The sequence below is a fragment of the Pristiophorus japonicus genome, chromosome 3, assembly GCF_044704955.1.
Source record: "Pristiophorus japonicus isolate sPriJap1 chromosome 3, sPriJap1.hap1, whole genome shotgun sequence".
NCBI lineage: Eukaryota > Metazoa > Chordata > Chondrichthyes > Pristiophoridae > Pristiophorus > Pristiophorus japonicus.
The window spans coordinates 302370266-302394831 of NC_091979.1; the positions used below are offsets into that span (position 1 = coordinate 302370266).

The 24566-nt window shown below is 42.5% G+C and overlaps 1 protein-coding gene across 6 annotated transcripts in view; it reads left to right on the plus strand.

Annotated features, from left to right (window-relative positions):
* The window catches only part of jmjd1cb (jumonji domain containing 1Cb), a 445070-nt gene that overhangs the window by 344160 nt on the left and 76344 nt on the right, over positions 1 to 24566 (plus strand). For 5 of the 6 annotated variants that reach the window (XM_070876841.1, XM_070876842.1, XM_070876843.1 and 2 more), the window contains 5 exons: positions 5459 to 5602; positions 11578 to 11761; positions 11854 to 13418; positions 15398 to 15570; positions 16811 to 18999. In XM_070876841.1, the coding sequence (XP_070732942.1) occupies positions 5459 to 5602; positions 11578 to 11761; positions 11854 to 13418; positions 15398 to 15570; positions 16811 to 18999 (4255 nt within the window). Of the gene's footprint in view, positions 1 to 5458; positions 5603 to 7952; positions 7986 to 11577; positions 11762 to 11853; positions 13419 to 15397; positions 15571 to 16810; positions 19000 to 24566 lie in introns of those variants that run through there. The other variant, XM_070876846.1, reaches the window with a different exon arrangement.

A 24566-nucleotide genomic window follows, 5' to 3' on the forward strand; every position in this document is an offset into this window, starting at 1 on the left:
TCTTACATCATGCCGTTTATGTCGTGCCGTCAGTGTGTATGGATTGGAGGAAGTGAACAAGCTTTGAGGCATGGCTGGGTGGGAGTGCAGTGTGCTCTAAGCATGGGTTCAGAACAAATGACTCTTTGTGCAAATGTAAGAAATGCAGAGTGACGAAAGTGAGAGAAAAGCCAAATGTGTTCACTTAGAGCTGCGAGTGAGAACATTGCTGCCCAGAGAGCAGCTTCGGCACAAACTGCCAGCAGAGAGTCTCCGGCTGCTCCTCCACCACAAACCCAGTTCCCAATAGCAGATTTTAACATTCCCATCAATAACTTGAGGGCACAGATTTAAGATGACTTGCAAAAGAAACAGAGCAAACATGAGGAGAAACTTTTTAACGTAACAAATGGTTAAGATTTGGAATGCACTGCTTGATTGGATGGTCGATACAGAATCAATAGTAGCCTTCAAAAGGGAATTGGATAAATACTTCGAGAAAAAATTGCAGGGAATTGTGGAAAAAGCAGGGGAGTGGGATGAACTAGGTTGCGCTTCGTGAGAGCAGACGCGGTCTTGATGGGCAGATTGGCCTCTTTCTGTGCTGTACTATTCCAAATGATTCAGTACATTGCTTTGTGGGTGCAGTTCAGAGAGAATTGAGCCACAGGGCTAGAATTTCCATTAGTTTCTACCCGTTACCGGCCACTTACTGCCCATTTAAACGTCGATGAGTTATAATGCCCATTTATCGCCCATTTCACCAAAAAATGGAAACTAACGTCCATTTATCACCAGCGATAGTTTTGGCATCAATTTAGCACCGAGAATTAATTGAACTGCCCGCCCATATTTTTATGACGTCAACGCCCAGAATATAGTTTTTGAAGGAAACTAACGCCCAGAAACCGCCCAGAATATCGCTGAGCGTTACTTTCGGCATCTCGCCCATATATCGCCGAAAGGATTGCTCGTCCCAAAAAACGCTGAAAAAAAGCTGCACTCACCTGACCGTAACCCAGCATTATGGAGTCCATTTGTAAATCGAAGGACTTTTCATATTCTCAAGTTCTGGGAAGCTTTGATTTAATATGTGAGTTATTTTAAGGTGAATATAAAATCAGAAGAAACATCTTATATTGTGGACGAATTGACATTATTTTATGAGATTTCGAACGAAAATTGATTATTTCTGAAGAATACATATAATACGTAATTGCAATGGGGCCTGTAATTTCTCAGTCAGTATTGATGACTACTCACATGCTGCAGACTAGAGATGGGAGAAGGTATGTTGAAGAGCATTATGTGCCCAATCGAGGAGGTGGCAGACTGAGGAGGAGGAGAACTTACACCCAGAGAAGCGGTCTTAGCTGAATTTGTCCGCGAACGTGCCCTAGGAAAGGAGGTCATCAGTGAGATATATGCCAGCTCATTATGGGAGATCTGAAGCCTACCAGCACCATCAGGACCACACTGTCCGTTGAGGTCAAGGTTACCACGACACTTCTATGCCTCGGGCTCCTTTCAGGCCTCAGCTGGCGACATTTGCTCTATCTCTCAGCATGCCACATATTGCTGCATTCGTCAGGTGACAGAAGCCCTTTACGCTCGGAGGATGGACTTTATCAGCTTCCCTATGACCAGGGAGACACAGAGTGAGAGGGCCCTAGGTTTTGCAAGAATAGCAAAGTTCCCCAATGTTCAGGGAGCAATAGACTGTATGCACATTGCCATGCGATAACCTTTTCAGGATGCAGAGGTTTTTCGGAACCGAAAGGGATTCCACTCCTTGAATGTGCAACTCGTTGTCGACCACAAGCAAATAATCATGGCAGTCGATGCAAAATTTCCAGGCCGCATCCATGATGCGCACATCTTGCGTGAGAGCACTGTCTCTGACCTGTTTAAGAGTCGGCCACAAGTACATGGTTGGATGCTTGGGGATAAAGGATGTGGCCTTGCCAGCTGGCTGATGATCCCCCTTGTGTAAGCCCCAGACGGCAGCCGAGAAGCGATACAACAAAGCCACATAGCCACACGCAATATCGTGGAGAAGACAATTGGAGTGCTAAGCAGCACTTCAGATGCCTGGACCACTCAGGAGGCAAATTGCAATACCACCCTGAGCAGGTCGCTCAATTCATTGTGGTGTGCTGCATGCTGCATAACTTGGCTATCAGGAGGGGACAAGAAATGCCAGTTGGGACTACTGGTGCACCTCAGGAGAGAGGAGAAGAGGAAGAAGAGGAGGTGGACGATGACCTTGGCGAAAATATTCAGGCTGACGTTGAAACCATGCCGCCCCCTCCCCCCAGATCGCAGGAAAGAGCCCGTGATGGCTACGCAGCTGCAAGACTGTTGCGTCAGCAGCTCATAAATGAACGCTTTGCTTGAATTAGCATTGGTGTTGTTTACGCAGCTGCAAGACTATTTGAAGACAATGCACAACAATGTTGTTAAATTTAAAAAAAAAAATTTTTTAATCAGAAAAAAACATAACACAACACAACAGTACCCCCCTCCCCCACCCCCAACCCAAACTTTGAACATTTTAACAACACAATTTTAATAACGTATGCACCCCCCCCCCCCCAACCAAAACCATCCCAACAATGAAACATTTTAAAACACTCCCTACCATTGGCCACACCCCCGCCCTCCCCTGGTTCTGAACACCACCTTTTCCCTTTCCCCTACCAACGGCGAGCCACTTTGCCGCAGTGCTCCTCAAGCGCTGCTTCGGTCGGGGAAGGGGGAGGGTGGGTGGGGGTGCTGGGGGTGGGTGGTGACGGCAGATCTTCTGATTGGGGTGATGAGGGTGGAGAGGACATTTCCGTGGAAACTTCCTCCGAGCCAGAAGCAAGAGCTTTCTCCTGGCTCGCATGAGTCTCGGGCAATGGGGATGCGGCACCTTGGGGTGCAGTGCCAGATTCCGGGACCGTTGATAGCCCTCTGGTACCAGTGTTCTTGGCTATTACCTCCAGGGCCACCGCTATCTGCGTCATTTTCTCATTCATGTTCGCGAATAGGGTGGCCATCTGTTGAGATATTCCTCCCATTGCCTGGAGGAGCTCTTGACCAATCTCAACGCGTCTCATGGACAAGTTTACCATGTCCATGCTAAGATCTCTCGTTCGTGGAGCAGTCCTACTGCAACGACCGAACCTCTGCGGGGCCGTCCCTGGCAGTGAATCACTTGAGGCGCCCTGCGGCAAAGCGCTTGGCCCCGCTACCTCCTTGGTTGAGGAGGACATGGCCGCAGGAACACTGGAAGGTACTGCTGCTGCAGGCTCCTCCTCCACATCCTCACTGTCCTCAGTGGAGAGGAGGATCTGCAGCAGAACAGGCGAGATTCGGGGCTCCCCAGAAATAAGACCGACCGGATCCATAGGTTGATGCGGTGGTTCGTTTTCCACGGCCTGCACTCTTGGTTGAGCTAGAAAACACAAAAGAGGTAATTAGAGGAGTAGGGGGTGCTAGGGTCACATGGGAATCCAAACACTATACAGGCATATGCATGAGAGCAACACTACTGCTATAAGAATGATGACCGGCATCACATTTGATGAACATCATGATAGTACAAAATCTGCATTGCAATGTTTTTCATGATCCCATCATTAATTACGTAATATTACATAACATTGCATCAATAAATCATCATTCATATATTTTACGGATATAAGTGGCAATAATTTACTTTACATCACCCAATGGTTTACACTTTACTCACATGGCATGAGGACAGGTTCCGACGCAGCACGGTTGGCCGAACGATTGTGCACCCTCAAGTGCCAGCGCAAGCTCCCCTCGATCGGTGAGGGCGAATCGATCTGCTGGGCCGCCACCCGTGCGCCACTGCTCGGCCTCGTTCTTCAAAAACTTTTTCTGCAAAAGATGACAACAGATCATTGCCAGATACTTTTACAGAAACACATCCATAGATTACTTACAGATATTATCAATAATATTATTATGCAACACAACACATATGATTGTCCACTGTAAACGTTATACATATCACATGCATGGTTATATCGAATGTCTGCAAATAAATTGTTTCAGATCGAGGTTTGTATTAAATGATTACCGATCGAACTACAATGCATCAGATCTGCATTTAAATTAATCATTACATCATAACAATTACAATTATATAAATAAATATAAATATATGTAATACTTACTCTTTCGGACCCAACAAGGTCATTCCAGCGCTTCCGGCACTGGTTTGGCTCCTTCGCCTCATGGGTGTTGGCAGAGATTACCTCTGCAATCTCGCCCCAAATTCGTTGATAGACCCGCGGGGGGCGGGGGGGATGTTGTTCCCACGCCCACCTCGGGTCAGTTGTGCCCACAGATTCTCAAACTCGGCCACCAAGGCAGCATTAGCCTCCTCGCTAAAACGCTTAGCTCGCCTACGACCTCCCGTCTCTTCCGCCTCCGCCACGCCTCCTTCCTCCTCCTAGCTCATCATCCTTTCCGTGGATTCAATTGGATCCATTATAGCACGACTTCATTGATTTAATTATGAAATTTTAGAAAAATTGATGCAAAACTCTCTTCAAACACTTTCATTACTCTCAATACTTCAAACTCCAACAACACAAGCTTTCTTCTCTCTCTCTCTCTCTCTCTCCACTTTCACTCTTCTGCGCATGTACAGATAACCCCTAACCTCCTGAAACGCGGGAAAAGACCGTTGCTATGGATGCCGGCCTTTTACAACTGAAAAAAACTGTGAAAACCGCTAACGCCCATTTCACATCGCTCCTGCTAACGCACAAATTGTAAAGTGGAAATTAGCGGGTTTGAAAATGGCCGATATTCCGGCGATCACAAAAACCAATATAAACGCTAGCGCTGGAAATATCGCCCACTTTTGGGCGATGTGGACACTAATGGAAAGTCTAGCCCGAAGACTCAAGTGGCAGTTGTATCAAGGCAGTGTGCAGCAATGTCTTTGAATCCTTCCCGAGTAGTCACAAGCTTGCTCAGGATCCGCACGATTGCTCGGACACACTTTAAACGATCCCTTGGCTGTACATTTGGCTCAAGTGAAGAAAATTGTTGTTGTAAAATTTGCCCATGGACAAAAAAGTTACGCTCCGAGGAGTTCGTGGCTTGCTCAGTACAAATAAAAATTAGAGGGAACATTGGGAACTATGGTTCAGTTTCACTCGTGCTTGAAAACTTCAATTACCATACCGAAGTGGCCATTTTTCATATGTGAACTTCAATAGTAAATGTCGACATCATAGCAAAATGCAGTTCCTACATATGCACCTTATAGCAAGGGTCATGCGATAGCTGTCAAGGGTGGGATATATATACATAATATATATATTACAAATGGTAAGTAGCATTAGTGCTTATTCAATGCAGTATTTTATATGCAGTATTCTGATTTCAGTGCAGTAAGTGTAAATTTTTGCTACATATTATAAATGCTGTCTTGTTTTTGTGAACAAATCAGGTGCTAGAACCACAGAATGTCGACCCTTCTATGGTGCAAATGACATTTTTGGATGATGTTGTTCATTCTCTGCTGAAAGGTGAAAACATAGGCATCACATCAAGACGCAGGTCTCGTTCCAATCAAAACAGTGCAGCAATTCATGTGAGTATTTAAGATGATTAATATTATTTAATGTCAAATGCTAAAGGCTCCTATAATTCTAGCCAGCATGTCCTATTTATCTAATCACTGCATATTTCTACTCTTGTTTAAATAAAGAATAATAGCTGTGTGTCTGGGAGTATTAGAAAGCAGTAATCTGATTAGTTAGTTCAAATGCTACAAAATTGGAGAGGGTTGTTTGCATGATCTGTAACTCATCTAAACTCCAATATGTATGTAGCTTTCTATTGCACTTGCAGGGACTTCATGTGGGTGATTTTATTTTGTTCTACTTTATTCAATGATACTGGTTTTTATTTTTCTTAACACCAGTGTTCTGCATAGTGATAACCGTGTGACTGATTTTACATAGGATTACATGAGATATACAGCACAGAAACAGGCTATTCGGTCCAACCAGTCTATGCTGGCGATTATGCTCCACTCGAGCCTCCTCCCATTTTTCCTCATCTAACTCTGTCAGCATAACCCTCTAGTCCCTTCTCCCGCAAATGCTTATCTAGTCGCCCCTTAAATACATCTGCACTATTTGCCTCAACAACTACTTGTGGTAGTGAGTTCCACATTCTCACCACTCTCTGGCTAAAAAAGTTTCTTCTGAATTCCCTATTTGATTTCTTGGTGACTATCTTATATTGATGGCCTCTTCCCCACAAGTGGATACAATCTTTCGATATCTACTCTATCAAAACCTTTCATAATTTTAAAGATCTCAATTACATCACCCCTCAGCCTTTTTAAAAGCAGAAAGAGACCCAGCCTGTTCATCCTTTCCTAATAGTATACCCTCACATTTCTGGTATCATCCTTATAAATCTTCTTTGCACCCTCTCCAGTGTCTTGATAATCCTTTTTATAATATGGCAACCAGAACTGTACGCAGTACTCCAAGTGTGGTCTAACCAAGATTCGATATAGGTTTAGCATAACTTCCCTACTTCTCAATTCTATACCTCTAGAAATAAACCCTAATGCTTGGTTTGCTTTTTTACGGCCTTGTTAACCTGTGTCGCAACTTTTAGTGATTTGTGTATTTGTACTCCCTTTGTTCCTCTACCCCACCCAGACTCGCACCTTCCAAGTAATGTGACCTTCCTATTCTTCCTACCAAAATGTAATAGCTCACATTTATCTGTGTTAAATGTCATTTGCCAATTATATGGCCATTCTGCAAGTTTTATTTCATTTTATTGAGAAATGTTGCTGTTTATGAAAGTAGACAAATTTGTTAATCAAATGTTCACCTGGATTTATTTCTAAATACATGTAAATATTTTAGAAATGTTTTAGTATAGCACATCACATATTAGATGTGGAGGTGGCACATATTGACCTATGGCAGAAAAAAACTTGGCATTTTTTTTCATTGACTCGATTTAGTGCAGATCCCACAGAAACTAACAGGAAAGCAATTCCTCTTGAAAGGCTGCAGTTTTAACAATGACAGAGCTGTTTGTGACTCCATTCTAGCTGACATTTTACTCCTTTTAGCATTTTTTAAAATCTTGATTTATATTCCTGTTTTCTCTTTGCATGCAAATTTTTATTTTTTTATGCTGTTTCAAATACATAATTGGATCTGACCTTGACCCCATTCACTTTTTTAAGAACCTGTTTTTCATTTTATTCATTTACTTCCATTTTTATATTATTGCACTGAGATGTTTGTGGCCTTAAATTTGATTGGATTACTGCTTTCTAATTACTCCCAGTTACATAGCTATTCTTCATTTAAACAAAGATAAATAAAGTAAAACTTTTTTTCCTGCACATTTCAGATTTTGCTGCCACAAATCTGTATGCCTATGGGGGGCCCCTTTGTTCCCCATCCATACATAGGGGTGAACTTTCGGCCGCCCGCGAGAGCGGCGCATATCGGAGAGGCCCGCCTAATTTATAGAACAAAAATTGCGCCGAATACTTACCTCACGATTCTCAGATAGCTGTAGGCCCAATTCCACCTCACGCTGTGGGGGCGGAGCTACAGCCCTGCGCCGGAAACAGTGCCGGCAGCTGCGCGCGTGCGCGTGCGCATTGGCTGCCGGCGTCCTGTCTCCGGGACGACAGCCCTATCCCAAGCCGAAGGGACGTCGACCCTATCCCCGGCCGAGTGGCCTGCGCATCTTACCTCGGCGGCGGGACCCACCGTCCCGGCCTCTCGGCGGCGTCGGAAGCAGTCCGGCATCATCTTCTCTTCCCCCTCCCCCCCCCCCCCCCCCCATCATCTTCTCTCCCCCCCCCCCCACATCATCTTTTCTCTTCCGCCCCCCCCCCCCTCCCCCTCCATCATCATCTCCCCCCAATCATCTTCTCTTTCCACCCCCCATCATCTTCTCGTCCCCTCTTCCTGGTGCTGCAGTAGGTGAGTAGAAATAATTTTTTAATTTATTGAGTGATTTTTAATTTTTTTTTAATTGTTTTTATTTTTTTATTTATTTGGATTGATTTATTGGTTTATTTATCATTTATTATTGATGATGGTTCTTTATTTGTAAAAGTGAAGTGTTTAGTGTTTGTTAACCCCACCACTTGTTCCTGACGCCTGATTTGTAACCTACGCTTGATTTTCTAAGTGTAGGCGAGGTTTTTTTGAGCGTACAAAAATCTACACTTACTCCATTCTAAGTTAGTTTGGAGTAAGTTTTCGCTGCCTAAACTTGCAAAACAGGCATAACTGGCTGGATACGCCCCCTTTTGGAAAAAAAATCTGTTCTAAAATGAAATTGTTCTAACTTACTAGAACTGGAGCAAACTAAAGGCCGAGAATTGCAATTTCTAAGATGCTCCATTCTAAACTAGTTGCTCCAAAAAAATAGGAGCAACTCAGGCCGAAACTTGACCCCATAAAGTTCTTTATGTTGGTTGGGATAAAAAAAATGTTTTTGTTTCTTGTAAATTATTGCTGTTCTCTACAGTTTTAGCTCCCGTTTTTGAGTGTATACTTGAGCCAACTTGCTTTTCACGCATGCTAGTTCTTGCCCTTCAAAAGAACACATCAAATGGCAATCCATGGAGGGACACAAACAATAAACCTAATGGTCCGCAATTTCCTGAAATGCTGTATCCGGCAAGTTATGTCAAAAAATTACCTCGATCTTCTTGGAACGTAAAAATCAACGTAAAACAAGTCAAAATCAGCATGAGCATTTGGGGCCCGAGAAAAGCACTGAACTTGTGCCATATTCCTTCTTTAAGTCCCTCTTTATTAATGAAAATTAAAGTTTGAAGCCATCAGACTAGTACTAATGCACAAATTAGATTTTAGGTCTCCCTCCACACTACTTTCATCATGTCTGAGACTTCAACTTATTGCTATTGTGTTTCTGAATTGCAGGATACTAATGTAGTTTGCAAATTCTGTTGTAAATAAATTCAATTTAAGTTACCATTGAGTATATTAACTGCTCTCTGCTCATCATAGTTTTATTTTTTAAGGTTCTTGTTACTGTCCCAAGTGTTCTCATATGAAAGAGATTTTGTGCTGCTGTGTTTAACAACTGTGCTCATGGTCAACTTTTTGACAGCCTTCTGAAGTTTCCTGTATTTGCAATAGAACTCTTCACCTTTCCCCTTCGAGGCTTTATAAAGCTAATTTTTTCTTTTATTTTGGATTAATTATCCTGTTAATCCATGTTGAGTCGTGCTTTGACTATTTCTTTTGCGTTGATCTTGGGAATGTATTTGTCTTGCATGCTCCTCAGTACATCTTTGAAAGTATTGCATTCATCCTCATCTGATTTGATGTTAAATAGTTTCCCTCTTTAGTTAATTTGCTTTACCTGTTCCTTCATGCTCTTGTAGTTGGCCCATTGTATACCTGGATGTTGATCCTCGGCAGTGTTTGAATTCCAAATCACACTCTATTTGATCATGTTAAGGTTGCTATCGTTCAAGGCTGTCATGACTTTCATTCTCTTGTATGTTGTCAGGGTCATTTACCATTGCCAAGTTAATCTGAAAACTAGCTTGTGTAGCTTTCCTGACACTCTGGGTCATGAAGCAGTGATTCATTACATTACATTTTCTAATTCGGACCCTAAACCACTTGGGCGTTCCCAATGTATAGTTGGGTTGGTTGAAATCCCCCGATAATAAAACTTTCCTGTTTTCTCATTATCTTGCCCGAGAGTAACTGCTTTCCTTATTTTGACCTGTTACTCTATATATAGTAAACCCCCAATGGTACTTAAGCTCTCTGTATCTAAGCAAACTATTTTGTTCGATAGTTTTCCCTTTTTACTAACTCTACTTTCTTGACTCTGTGCCCTCCCCCCCAATGTGTCTTGACCTCCATAGGTGTCAGCCTTAGCTCAGTGGTAGTACTCTTGACTCTGAGTCAGTGGATTCAAGCCCTGCTACAGAGACTGGAGCACATGATTTAGGCTGACATTTCAGTGCAGTACTGAGGGAGTGCCCTATTTTGGATGAAACTGGCACTTGTCCACCATCTCAGCTGGACATAACAATTCCCATGGCACTATTCGACAAAGAACAGGAGAGCTCTTGGTCTTGTTCAACATTTATCCCTGAACCAGTTTCATTAAAATGATTGTCAGGTCACTTAACTCATTGTTGCTTGTGGGACATTGCTGTGTGCGAATTGGTTACTGTGTTTTCTTATAATGCAACACTGCCTACACCTCAAAGTAATTCATTGGCTGCGCAGCAATTTGGAATGTCCGGAGGTCGTGAAAAGTGCTATATAAATGCCAGTTCCTTTTTTCTTTCTTTTTCTGTCTATTTCATAGTTCCACAACTTACTGTAATCTTTGTTGCTTGTCTCCATCTATTCAGTAAGTTATATTTCTATCATTCCTATTACACTGTAGTTCTCTACTGATACAATAGTTTACAGTTCAGGCGTTTTGTTAGAAATGCTTCGAGCATGCACAAATATGCAGCTCAGTGAAGATTTACTGCTTCTGGTCTTTGATGTCTATTGCTGAAAGTTGGATCCAGCATTTCTCTGGGTTATTAAGCTCCTGCTCATCTAACACCACCTCTTTTATCCGTCTGCTTTAGGATCTAATTACTTCCCTGCCTTCCAAATTCCCTCCCCCAATCTAGTTTGTGGTTTTTGAAGATCTGAGTTCCATGATAGCCTTGTCGTTCTCATTTTGATAAAGTGCAGCCAGTCTTTCCTAAACCAATCGCTTTTATCTTGGAAAAACCATCCCAGTTGCTAACGAAAATGGCATCATGATTATTGTGAAACTGAATTGTCAGCCATTTTCTTACATCATCTATTTTTCCTAATCAAGTTGTCATTTTCAAACACGGGAGTTATTCCTAAGAACATTACTTTATATCCCCTACCATTAAGTTTTGAGGTGGTCTTGCATATGTTTTCTGAGTTCCTCTATATGGTTTTTCCCTTTTCCCTATGGTGTTAACCCCTACTTCGATTATCACCACTGGCTGTCTGCTTGTTCGCATGAGTCATCCTTCTAACTTTTCCTTTCCTGTGCACATTCTAGCTTCAGGTAAACAACTCATCATCCTGAGAGTTTTATCTTTGGACATTTTCTAGCAACAAATCCATTCTGTCTCCCAGTCTGTTCCTTGTCTCTCTCCTTTTTTCTGGCGCATTGCCAACCTCTTTGTTTGTATTATCTGAAATTGCAGCGTGGCAAGAGCACGATATCTGTTCTTTACAGTAATCTCCTGAGTAATCTTTCTGGCCTTTTTTCATTTCTTTAATCCAGTATCCCTATTCATATAATTCAAATTGTTGGACATCTGTAGCATCACATCTGTAAATCGTTGACTATATTTGGCTGGAATACAATGAAATAAAATGCAGACGGAAGAAATGTTCCCGTCGGTTACCGATCACATTTTTCCACTAAAATATACATTCTGATTTTAGATGAATGAAGTTTATTGAAATCTTTTTGTTTTAAATGATAAATTTTTTTGTGGTTAAATGTAAAGTGTTATTTGGTCATGTCCAGGGTCATTATACACGTGCACAAGCAAATAGTCCACGGCCAGTGATGAATTCCCAGACTGCATCAGGAAAGCAGAGTCAGCAGCAACAACGGATCATCCGTTCAAACAAAAGGAAAGAATCTGATGGCAGTACATTAGAGGAGGATAAGATAAAAGAGGAGAAATATGAGAATCCTGTAAAAGGAGGTAAAAATCAAATTTTATTTTGTGGTTTCCTTTCAGTGAATATTTGCAAACTATAGCAACTGGGAATAACCTAACACAAATTTTTCATACAGAATCCTCAAAGAACAAAACCAAGCAGTCTGTTAATAAAAGGAGAAAGCCAGAAGAGGACGAAAAGCAAGTGACTTTAGAAGGAATAAAAGCAGATCATAACTCAGATACCGAGAGCAGCGAGTCTGAAAATTCTATTAAAGCAATCTTGGATTTTTCATCTGAGCAAAGTTCAGAAATGGAACTGAAAAATAAGATCACTTCAGATGACAGTAAAGATGAAGGAAAGTCCCAGAACAACCCAGGGACAGAGGAACAGATTATATTTGTTAACTCATCTCTCTGTAATGAGACGCAGGAGGTTAAGAAGGACAATGAAACACAGAGGCCTGAACCAGTTGAGAAGAAAATTGATCTCCAAAAGACAGAGTTTGGTCATCAACAGAATATAAAATCACAAGAAGTAACTGGAGGGTGCATAGCAGAAGTAAAAACCACTAGTGAATCTGTGTGTGTGGAAACTTCTCCAGATACCATGCTGAAACCATTTGTACAGAAATCTAAATCTGACATCAGTAATGGAACTTTATCAGACAATCTGCTTCATAAAGCTGCGAGCATCCGTTCTCACAGTCTAACAACTCAGAAACTGGAAATAAACTTTATCAATCCAATTCACTCAGTTATAAACAAGCGCACTTCAGAGATTCGAAAACCAGAGGCAGATCTGCATTTGAACAACAAAATTAGCAGTAAAGTCAAATCTCAAGTTAACACATTCTCAACTGTTAATGAAAGCAATAGCAGATCAGAAAAGGAAAGACCATCTAATGCTTCAGGACTACAATCCATTGCTTATATTCATGCTACCAACGAAGTCAATAAACCAAATAAAGCAAACGTTTCATCTGATACACTGAAGCCTAAAATCTCTTATCCATGCAACCCAGCTGCTTCAGTCTCCAGACCAACTTCAAGATGTAAAAATGAATTGTCAAGATCCAGCTTTCAACCTGTGGGTACAAGGACAGTTGTGGAAACTACAAAAAGCCCTCTAATTGTTGATAAGAATGAGCGTTTTACAGTTTATAGGGATCCAGCCTTGGTTGGGCCTGACACTGGGGCTAAACCTTTGTCTCCATATTTGCACCCACATCTTCATCCCCTTCATACCTCATCGCATTCAACTTGCTTGACCACACATAGTTCTCATCCAGCTCTAAGAGCAGCGTCACATCATCTTTCTGGTTCACCACGGACTTCTATTCCTAATAATGCTCATGTTCTCAGCAGTGCCCCACCCCATTCTGTTCACTCTTCCCACCTTCTTCCTGCAGTGTTACCGGGAGTTCCAGCAGCGTCTTTGGTGTGTGGGCATTTAGATTCTGTACATGCAAGAAATTTAAACCCCTTAACACTGGCACACAGCCAGCAGCAGTTTTTACAGCAACAATCACCTCAACTCCTTGGCCAGACCCATCCTTCTGCTCCTTACAACCAGCTTGGACTCTATCCTATTATCTGGCAGTATCCAAATGGCAGTCATCTGACTTCGGGTCTGAGCATGACCTCGCCTAAGTGGGTCCATCCTAACAACCCTGTGAATGCTGAAGCTTCTTTGAGGCGGGTACGTTCCTTTGTTATGTTTTGTCTAGTACAAATGTGAGGATTTGTGAGTAGTTCACAGTCACATTTTAAATCAGTCTTCAACCTTGGTGGATACAATCTATTGCACATTAACTGCTTAAGTTGCTTTAATAAATATTATTTTAAAGTTGTAGTCTGTTATTGAGATGAATAGTACCAACTAAAAAGTCAATCTAAAAACACCCCAAACTTTTAATGAATTCTGATTGAAAGGGTGCCAAATTTTTTTTAATTATTTTTTTATGTTTTAGCGATTTATATCTCATGCTTGAGTGGCTAATTTTTGGGGGTAATCAGGGAGGACTTTAGATTGAATCTATTGCTTTCACAAAGAATGAATGCATAGCTGGTTATTGATTTGTATTTTGGGAAAATTAAGCACAGATTTGTTTTAATCGGGTGGTGCAGCACATTGAAGACCCAAAGCACCATTCCCTAAGTGGGGCATAATTTTGATCTTGATACTCTCGTCAAGTTCCTGACCTCAGTTGCTGCTCCCAGAGGATGAGAGAAAATCAGAGGGAACATTGTGTAATTCCTGGGAGCCAGCCTAGAACAACAGGGGCCTGGGAGCAGGATATCTGCCCACCTTTATGGCCAGAGGCAATGGAATTGTAAGGGAGGGAAAATAATTTTGACAGGAAATACCCTTAAATTTTTATCTTTTTTTTTGTTAATTTTAATAGGCATTAAACAAATGAGGAGCAGTGTGCCTTTAATGGGGGCAGTCGAGATGGACAATTTGATATTTTCCTGTCTGTTTTCGTATGTTCATACTTAACCATTTGGGAAAATTATTACTGCTTGCTATCAGAGAATTGATGTTTGATAAGAGATAATGGGGCCGAAATTCAGCCTCCCGAAAAGGCTGCTTACCGCTGGAAAGTGGCGGCCAAGCGGCGAAGTCAACTGGGCACCGACTTGGAGTCCAATGGCCGCCGCCAGCGAAATTTACCTCTGGGTGCGGGGGGTGGTGGTGATGTGTTTGGCGATCCCCACTTCCACACCGCTACTGCCGACCCCTCCTAAGTGCGTCATCAAAGGGCGCACTACCGATCTCCCGCACTTCCATGCATATTCAGCACAAAAAATCTTTGAGCTTTTTCTGTCAGTGCACTTTGTTTTCTGTTGTGGGACATGGCTGCACGGCAGCTATTAAAGGGGAGGGCGCACTGCCATTTTTTTTTTTGCTGGCCGTCTTCCAAATCGGCCGGATAATTATGCCCCTCGGTTCAGCCAGGCAGCTTGGCACTCCCTCTTGGGTGCCAGGCTGCTGGCCCAGCTGAAACCCTCCCTGGTGGCCCAGTGGACCTAACTAAAATCTTCGCAGAACTAGCAGCGGCTCTCCCCTTTAATGAAGGGGAGAGACGTGGTGAAGCACACACGCATCATGACGTCATCACCGCTCTTGAATGACAGCGGCGGCGGACACTCCGTCCTGCCTCCGCTTCCGCCCCTCCAGTGGTCGATCTTCTGTTTACCGCCCCACTTCCGCTCCCATTATGAACAACTTCCGGTCCGCCTGAAAAAAAATGATAGAGCTAAATTTCGCGAAAGAGGCCACCTCATCCAACATGGCAGAAAAAAACACTTCTAAAGCGTTCGGTGCAACCCATTTCGGGCAGCCCCAATGATTTTTCTTTGCTAGCTTTGGCAGAAATTAGAGGTGTCTAACAGATTCAGCAAATCATTGTCCAGCTAACGTGAATATTTTAATGCTGAAAAGCAGCTGGGGTAAGACTTAATAACTGGGTTACTATAAAGAGAATTACTTTTAAGAAGATAAATATTTTACTGTATTATTTTAATGTTTAATATCGTTTTAGCTGTCACTGCTGCTGTAATTGTGTGAAAAGCAAATTTCATTTGCACGCGAACAAATAATTGTATTCAGTAGATGTGCAGTCAACTTCAGAGAGTGTAACATTTATTGGTATACCATCTGTGTTTTTGCAACAGAATGCATCCAGTCCTTGGCTACCTCACCACACCACTGTGACCTCAGCTGACAGTCTGGGGTTACTGAGCCACATCCCTGTACGCCCTGCCAGTGCTGAACCTCATCGACCCTTGAAATTGGCCTCATGTTTTAGTCCACCTTTGTCAAAGGCAACTGTAGATCATCAGAAAGAGTAAGCATTCCTTTCTGTGACACTGTTAAAACATTTTGGAAGTGGTGCTAAGGAAGACACAATAGGGTAGATTAATGGCCTGGATTTTGTGAACAGTGTGCCGTTCATTACACTTTTACACTGCGACCTGCACTAATTAGAGAGCCAAAACAGCATGGCGCTTTCTACATGTGATCTGGGACCTGTGTGAGCAGGGAAAGCAATAGGGGGTCTCCTCAACCAATAAAATTGACGATTTCTCACTGAGACATGCAGAGTTTAAACCAGGAAGTGTAAGTTAGAATATTTAATTCAATGCCAAATCATGTACAGAAAACTAAATAAAGAGAGACAAAGGAAGATTATAAATTTTTTAAAATCTCCAACAATAATTAAAATCTGAAGGAATGAGACTCCACACTTTTAAAAGTAAATTTTCAGTGGCTGAGAGGTTGTTTGGCAGTAAATAAGACTCACCATACCGTTAAAAGTTCATTTACACTAGAATGGACAAGCCCTAACTTTTTCTGCCGTGTTTAGTGTGTATTTAGTGGGTAAGTACCCAGCTCAGACTGCAACCTCCTGATTTCCACGTTTAACTGAGCACATGCAGACACTGGAAGTTGCTTTCCAATTTACTTCTTAATAACGGTGAGTGTTCATAACTTCAACGGTTACGTCTACTGCAAAATCCGGGCCAATACCTCACAGGATATCAGTTTCAGGGTATTCTTAAGGAATGATTGTTCTCAAATAAGAATAATTATCTGGTCATTATTACATTGTTGTTTGTGGGACTTTGCTGTGTGCAAATTGGCTGTCGCATTTCCTGCATTACAACAGTGCCTACACTTCAAAAGTACTTCATTGGCTGTAATGCGCTTTGGGATGTCCTGATGTCATGAAAGGTGCTACATAAATGCAAGTTCTTTCTTTCTAATTATAAATATTATAGCAAATGCTGTGTCATCAAAGTGTATACAAATACAGGTTCTGTTTGTAGTATGATGGGTAAAAAGTTGTATTCACATGGATTCGTTGACGATTGAGTTTTAATATTGCTGCAATTGAAAGAATAGTAACTATTGCGACGTGAAAATATTTAACATATTTGTGCTTTTCAATATTCTCACAGATGTTTGAAGGAAAATGGTTGCGGCAATTTGAATACCATATGTTTCTCCATAATGTATGAAGATTCTTTCATGGAAATCACATAATACCATTTTTAAATAATCTGTTTCTTTTGTTTTTTGAATAGAGAAATTGACAAGAAAACTTTAATTGATCCGTTACATTCTGTTACTTCTGCTCAAATGAACCCTGAATTTAACCATGATAGACATTCACATGGACTGGAAAGACAGCTGGCTCGAGGGTTTATGAGCACTGTCTTTTGTCAGAGTAAGCAGAAAAGATCACCGCAGGAACAAAGTGACAGTCATAATAAATACCAAGACGAGAGCCGTAGGATTCTGCAGGAGAGCATTGAAATTGCTCGCTTTGCTTCCGCAATCAAGACAAATGAAATTGTAAAAGATTCCTATTCTAGAATACCATCTTTGCCTACTGATAGCCCAAAACCCCAGAGTATAAAACAAGATAGAGAAACTGAGCATAGTGCAATAGAACTTTATACAGCAAAGAATTCAGTACCTCATTCAATGTCCCAGAGCAACTATTTTACTACTTTGTCAAACAGTGTTGTAAATGAGCCACCTCGATTATATCTATCTAAAGACACAGTACATCCTTATGCTGAGAAAACAAATCCTTCAACACCTACTCTCCTTTCTTATAACAAGACTCTTTCCAAACCGCCTCCACTTATTAAGCACCATCCTGATAGTGAGGGGTTAGTTGGCAAAATTACAGAACCGTTTTCCCACCAAATGACTTCTCAGGCTACGAACTCAAGTAATACTGATCACAGGAGAACCAGGGAACAATTATCAATTACACCATCAAACCCTCTGAGAGGAATGCCATCTTTACATAGGGCTCCAGTTTACCAGCCTCCATCTCATCACATTACAGAACGAAAAGAAGGTAACTATCGCAATCTCTCCCCACCGACCCTAACTCCAATACAGCCCGTGAATGCTGCTAAGCTTTCTAAACTGCAGAAACCTCCAACTTTACTGCCAGAGCCAAGGGCAGATGTGAAAACTTACATGAACAATCCTGCAGTTGCCTCACTTGACAGCTGGAAAACTGGTGCAGGAAGTCTTGGTAAGCCAGTACGCCATTTGGAGAAAAACAACAATAACGTATTACAAGTTGTCCCAGCATCTGTTATTGTAAGACCACATTCCACTGTTAAGCAAGAAAATAAAGTAGAAATTCAATCCAACTCAAAGGACTCTGGAAGAGAGAGGCAGTCAAATCCAATAGATTACCTTAAAGAATCAAAGGTCAAAGAAGTGTGGAGAATCATTTTGCCTAACCTGAACTTGGACACTACAGGTGCAGAGCATGAAAAAAACTTTAAAGCTTGCCTTCCAGGCAACGATTCAAAATCTGTGGCAGCTACCAATTCTTTTTGCAATAGCAGGACTGGCCCCTCAGCTTCTGCAGCCCCAGTAGCTAACATCTTAAGTGGCAATGAAGCAAATATAACTCATTGTTCATCTTACACCACCGTCACTAACCGTGTCGCAGGACAAATTATTCCCAAAAGTTCAGCTCATTCCGGAACACAGATACAGGAATGCAAGATTAATACCACATCTGCTGCATCTTTCTCAACAGCTGATGCCAGAACAGGAAGCACTACACAGAATAACACAGGAGTCTCAAACACAACTGATTACTACCAGCTGAAGAAGCACAAGGCAGCACTGGCTATGGCTCATTCTGGAAGCACTACTGCTAATAACAGTGAGTCTGCCGGCATTAAAAGTGAGAAACATTCAGCATCTCTCTCTCCTAATAATACTGCAACACTAGATGTATCCTATAAAGCAAATTCTGCCACCAATGGCCAAATTACTCAATCCAACCAACCTAGTTATCACACAAAACTTAAAAAAGCCTGGCTAACTAGACACTCTGAAGAAGACAAAAACACAAGTAAAGTGGAAAATACAGAAACGACAGAAAAAGATGCGAAGAAGCGAATTACAGTTAGTCCATTAGCTTCCACATCAAATGATGCAGACAAAACAGGTCAATCTGAGGAAGAGAAAACTGAGCAGGAGAGAAGAAAAACGAGAAGAGGAACAAAAAGAATTTATGAATCTGGATCTGAAAGTGATGCTTCAGATGAAAGCGAGAATAAATCTGAGCACAGGATCAAACGTCAACCTAAGCCAACTTACAAAAAGAGGCAAAATGACTTGCAAAAGCGAAAGGCTGATGCTGAGAGGGAGGAGGAGGAAGTAAAACCTAATGGTACTTTATACAGGAATACAAAGGAAAAGGAAAATAATAAAATTAAACTTCAGAGTGGTAAGTACAGTAGATTTCAATTAATGTGTAATTTATTCTGTTTGATTTATATTTAGAGGCTTAAAATGTTAATGTGTAGGTGAAATATATGGGAGCATATAACTTTTAAAAGTCAACATCGCTACAATGGTAGGTGATCATAAAAATGGACTGTTTATGCTCACAATTGATCCAGTGCGATATTGACATAGTATTGTAGTGTATTCATGTGACTAGACATGTGGTAACCTCCTAGTTTTTTAAACTTGTTCTTGCAATGTGGGTGACACTGACAAGGCAGTATTTATTACCTATCCTTACTTGCCCTGAGGATGTAAACCACATAGTGTGGGACTGAGGTCACTTATAGGCCAGACCAGATAGGAATCCGCGGCGGGTCACTTGCTGAAGGACATTAGTGAACCACTCGTGCTTTTTATGACGGTCTGCAACTTTCAGTGTCATTTCTCTGCTGTCAGCCCACAAATTACCAGTTTTATTGAATTCAGTTTCACAACTGCGTTGGGATTTAAATTTATGACCTCTGGGTTGCTAGTCCAATACTGTGACCATGAGGTTCCCGTACCCTATATAGTGTGAACGAATGTTCTAAAGTATAATATGATTATGTTCAGTTTTTTAAAAATCGAATCATTAGTTTAGAGTCAGATGAAGGGAAAATATTTAAATGAAATCGATGTGAGGTCATCAGCTTTCTATTCAGTATCTTATCACTTCAGTTACAGTTTTCTCTCCTCCTAAAGAAATTGCTAGGTGACAGTGCACCTGTTAGTTTTTTAGTAGCAAAATGGCCATTATTGATGTCTGAGCCTCGACAGTGAGTGCTGGTGTGCTACTCCATTGGGTTGCATCACAGGACCTGCCTTTTGTTGGTGCCCACATGCATGCACTTACAGTAGGAGCTATTAAATAGCGATTAGGAGTAGGAACCCTGGCCAAAGATACTGAAGTTGACAGCAGCATCCCTGTTATAGCCACATCTGAGATCCACTAACTCTGCGAGATCCATGGATCAATCTGGGATCTGCCTATTCTGCCTGAATCACCTAATCTTATGAGTTATAGAGGACTGAATGTTTATTTAAGAACATAAGAAATAGGAGCCATACAGCCCCTCGAGCCTGCTCCGCCATTTAATACGATCATGGCTGATCCAATCATGGACTCGGGTCCACTTCCATGCCCGCCCTCCTTAAACCCTTAATCCCTTATCGGTTAAGAAACTGTCTTATCTCTGTCTTAAATTTATTCAATGTCCCGGCTTCCACAGCGCTCTCAGGCAGCGAATTCCACAGATTTACAACCCTCAGAAGAAATTTCTCCTCATCTCAGTTTTAAATGGGTGGCCCCTTATTCTAAGATTATGCTCCCTAGTTCTAGTCTCCTCTATCAATGGAAACATCCTCTCTGCATCCACCTTGTCAAGCCCCCTCATAATCTGATGCATTTCGATAAGATCACCTCTCATTCTTAACGCCAATCAGTAGAGGCTCAACCTTTGTGAAGAAAAAAAGTAGGTCCCCTGCAGTCAGATTCAGGTGAATTTATAATGGGGAACAAAGAAATGGCAGACCAGTTGAACAAATACTTTGGTTCTGTCTTCACGAAGGAAGACACAAATAACCTTCCGGAAATACTAGAGGGACCGAGGGTCTCGTGAGAAGGAGGAACTGAAGGAAATCCATATTGGGCAGGAAATTGTGTTCGGGAAATTGATGGAATTGAAGGCCGATAAATCCCCGGGGCCTGATAGTCTGTATCCCAGAGTACTTAAGGAAGTGGCTCTAGAAATAGTGGATGCATTGGTGGTAATTTTCCAACAGTCTATCGACTCTGGATCAGTTCCTATGGACTGGAGGGTAGCTAATGTAACACCACTTTTTAAAAGGGGGGGGAGAGAGAAAACAGGTAATTATAGAGTGGTTAGCCTGACATCAGTAGTGGGGAAAATGTTGGAATCAATTATTAAAGGTGAAATAGCAGTGCATTTGGAAAGGATCGGTCCAAGTCAGCATGGATTTATGAAAGAGAAATCATCCTTGACAAATCTTCTGGAATTTATTGAGGATGTAACTAGTCGAGTGGACAAGGGAAAACCAGCGGATGTGGTGTATTTAAACTTTCAAAAGACTTTTGACAAGGTCCTTCACAAGAGATTGGTGTGCAAAATTAAAGCACAGGGTATTAGGGGTAATGTACTGACGTGGATAGAGAACTGGTTGGCAGACAGGAAGCAGAGAGTTGGGATAAACTGGTGCTTTTCAGAATGGCATGCAGTGACTAGTGGAGTGCCGCAGGGCTCAGTGCTGGGACCCCAGCTCTTTACAATATACATTAATGATTTAGATGAAGGAATTGAGTGTAATATCTCCAAGTTTGCAGATGACACTAAGCTGGGTGGCGGTGTGAGCTGTGAGGAGGATGCCAAGAGGCTGCAGGGTGACTTGGACAGGTTAGGTGAGTGGGCAAATACATGGCAGATGCAGTATAATGTGGATAAATGTGAGGTTATCCACTTTGGGGGGCAAAAAACACGAAGGCAGAATATTATTTGAATGGCGGCAGATTAGGAAAAGAGGAGGTGCAACGAGACCTGGGTTTCATGGTACATCAGTCATTGAAAGTTGGCATGCAAGTACAGCAGGCGGTGAAGAAGGCAAATGGTATGTTGGCCTTCATAGATAAGGGATTTGAGTATAAGAGCAGGGAGGTCTTACTGCAGTTGTACAGGGCCTTGGTGAGGCCTCACCTGGAATATTGTGTTCAGTTTTGGTCTCCTAATCTGAGAAAGGATGTTCTTGCTATTGAGGAGTGCAGCGAAGGTTTACCAGACTGATTCCTGGGATAGCAGGACTGACATATGAGGAGAGACTGGATCGACTGGAGTTTAGAAGGATGAGAGGGGATCTCTTAGAAACATATAAAATTCTGACGGGACTGGACAGCTTAGATGCAGGAAGAATGTTCCCGATGTTGGGGAAGTCCAAAACCAGGGGACACAGTCTAAGGATAAGGGGTAAGCCATTTAGGACTGAGATGAGGAGAAACTTCTTCATTCAGAGTTGTTAACCTGTGGAATTCCCTACCGCAGAGAGTTGTTGATGCCAGTTCATTGGATATATTCGAGAGAGAATTAGATATGACCCTGAATGGCTAAAGGGATCGGGGGTATGGAGAGAAAGCAGGAAAGGGCTACTGAGGTGAATGATCAGCCATGATCTTAATGAATGGTGGTGCAGGCTCGAAGGGCTGAATGGCCTACTCCTGCACCTATTTTCTATGTTTCATAAGTCAACCCCCTCATCTCCGGAATCAACCACAAATCCTGACCGTGCCATCACTTTTCAACGCGGGAAAAATTAGGCTGGCCCATTCGTTAAATTCGACCGGTGATATGAGTCTGTCCAGTTCGATTTCGACCTTCTCCCTCATCATGTACGGAACTGACCGAGCTTTATGATGGACGGGTCTTGCATCCGAGTCCACGTGGATCTGCACCTTGGCTCCTGTGAAATTGCCGATGCCTGGTTCAAAAAGCGAGGGGAACTTGCTAAGCACTTGAGCACATTGAGTATCCTCGTCCGACGACAACGCTTCGATCTCGTTCTAATTCCATTTGATTTTTTTCTAACCAGTTCCTGCCGAACAGCGTTGGACCATTGCCTGGAACAATCCATAACGATAAATCGTGAACCACACCATCATACGACACCTTGATTACTGCACTGCCAATCACCGTTATGAGTTCTTTAGTGTACATACGCAGCTTGGCATTGACTGGACTCAGCTTAGGCCTCACAGCCTTAGTATCCTACAGCCTGTCGAATGTCCTCTGGCTCATTATTGATTGACTCGCACCCGTGTCCAATTCCGTCGATACCGGCACACCATTAAGTTTTACATTAATCATTATCGGTTGGTTCTTTGTTAGGAACGAATTCAGTCCATACACTTCCTCCTCTGGTATCTCAGATTGCATATCCGGATCTGTGCTAGACTGGTCATCATCCTCCACGTGGTGTGTCGCAGCACGCTTGCTCAGTTGCGGACACATGCGCTGGGGATGCCCTACTCTCGAACAACCTTTATAAATATACTGTTTAAACCAACACTGATGATGCCGATGATCTCCCCCACAATGCTAACACGGTGATAGCGGATTCATTCCCGTTGGCGGACTTTGAGCAGCCACAGGTTTCGCGTACGCAGTCTGGTAGACCCTGTCATATGCAGCTCTGCCAAATGACGATACTATCTTGTTAACTGGACTTGCCAAGTTCTGATTTTTCAATGATATCTCCTTTAAGCTTTTGTCCATCATCATGCATAATTCGGCAATCGTGATAACCTTGCTCAAATCCAGCGTCTCCGCCGCCAGTAGCTTACGCAGAATCACCTCGTGCTTGATGCCGATTACAAAGAAGTCCTGCAGCATATCTGCCAACGCAGTTTTGAACTTAGACGGTCCAGCTAGACGTCTTAGGTCGGCAACGAATTCCGATACATCCTGGCCCTCAGAACGTACATGCATATAGCATCGATATCTTGAGATGACGATGCCTACATCTGGTTTGAGATGGTCACGTACCAGAGCACACAATATTTCATAGTCCTTGTCCATTGGACTTAAGGGCGAGAGGAGATTCTTTGAGTCCATAGATTTTCAGACCACAAACTGTGAGGAGGACCGCCCAGCGCCGAACTGCGTCTGCCTCTTTCTCCATTTTGTTGGCCGTGAAGTACTGGTTCAAGCGGGCTACAATCTGCCCAATCTTCTCCCTCCATGAAACGCTCCAGAATTACAATTGTGCTCATTTTTGCATGCGAAGATTCTTGTTACTTCGTCGCCAAATGTTGTGTATGCAATAACTCAATCGACTGAATACTGTAAACTCTGATCAGGTACAAACCTGGCTCTACTTTATTAGGGCCCAAAGCGATTACATTACAAGATGGCTGGTCTTTTATACCTGGGCCCCGCACACATGCGCACAGCCCAGTGACCTCTGACAGTGGTGCCACCTGGTGGCTAGTAAACCCAAGCATACATACATGACACTAAATGGCCATTATTGATATCAGAGCCTCTGCATTGAGTACTGGTGATCATCTCCATTGGGTTGCATCACAGGACCTGCCCTTTGCTGGTGACCACTTCGAGTAGGAGTTATTAAATAGCGATTAGGAGTAGGAACCCTGGCCAAAGATACTGAAGTTGGCAGCAGCATCCCTGTTATAGCCACATCTGAGATCCACTACACTAACTCTGCGAGATCCATGGATCAATCTGGGATCTGCCTATTCTGCCTGAGTCACCTATTCTTATGAGTTATAGAGAACTGAATGTTTATTTAAGAACATAAGAAATAGGAGCCATAGGAGCTTGCTCAGCTATTCAATACGATCATGGCTGATCCGATCATGGATTCTGGTCCACTTCCCTGCCCGCTCTCCATAACCCCTTCATCCCTTATCAGTTAAGAAACTGTCTATCTCTGTCTTAAATTTATTCAATGTCCCGGCTTCCACAGCTCACTGAGGCAGCGAATTCCACAGATTTACACCCT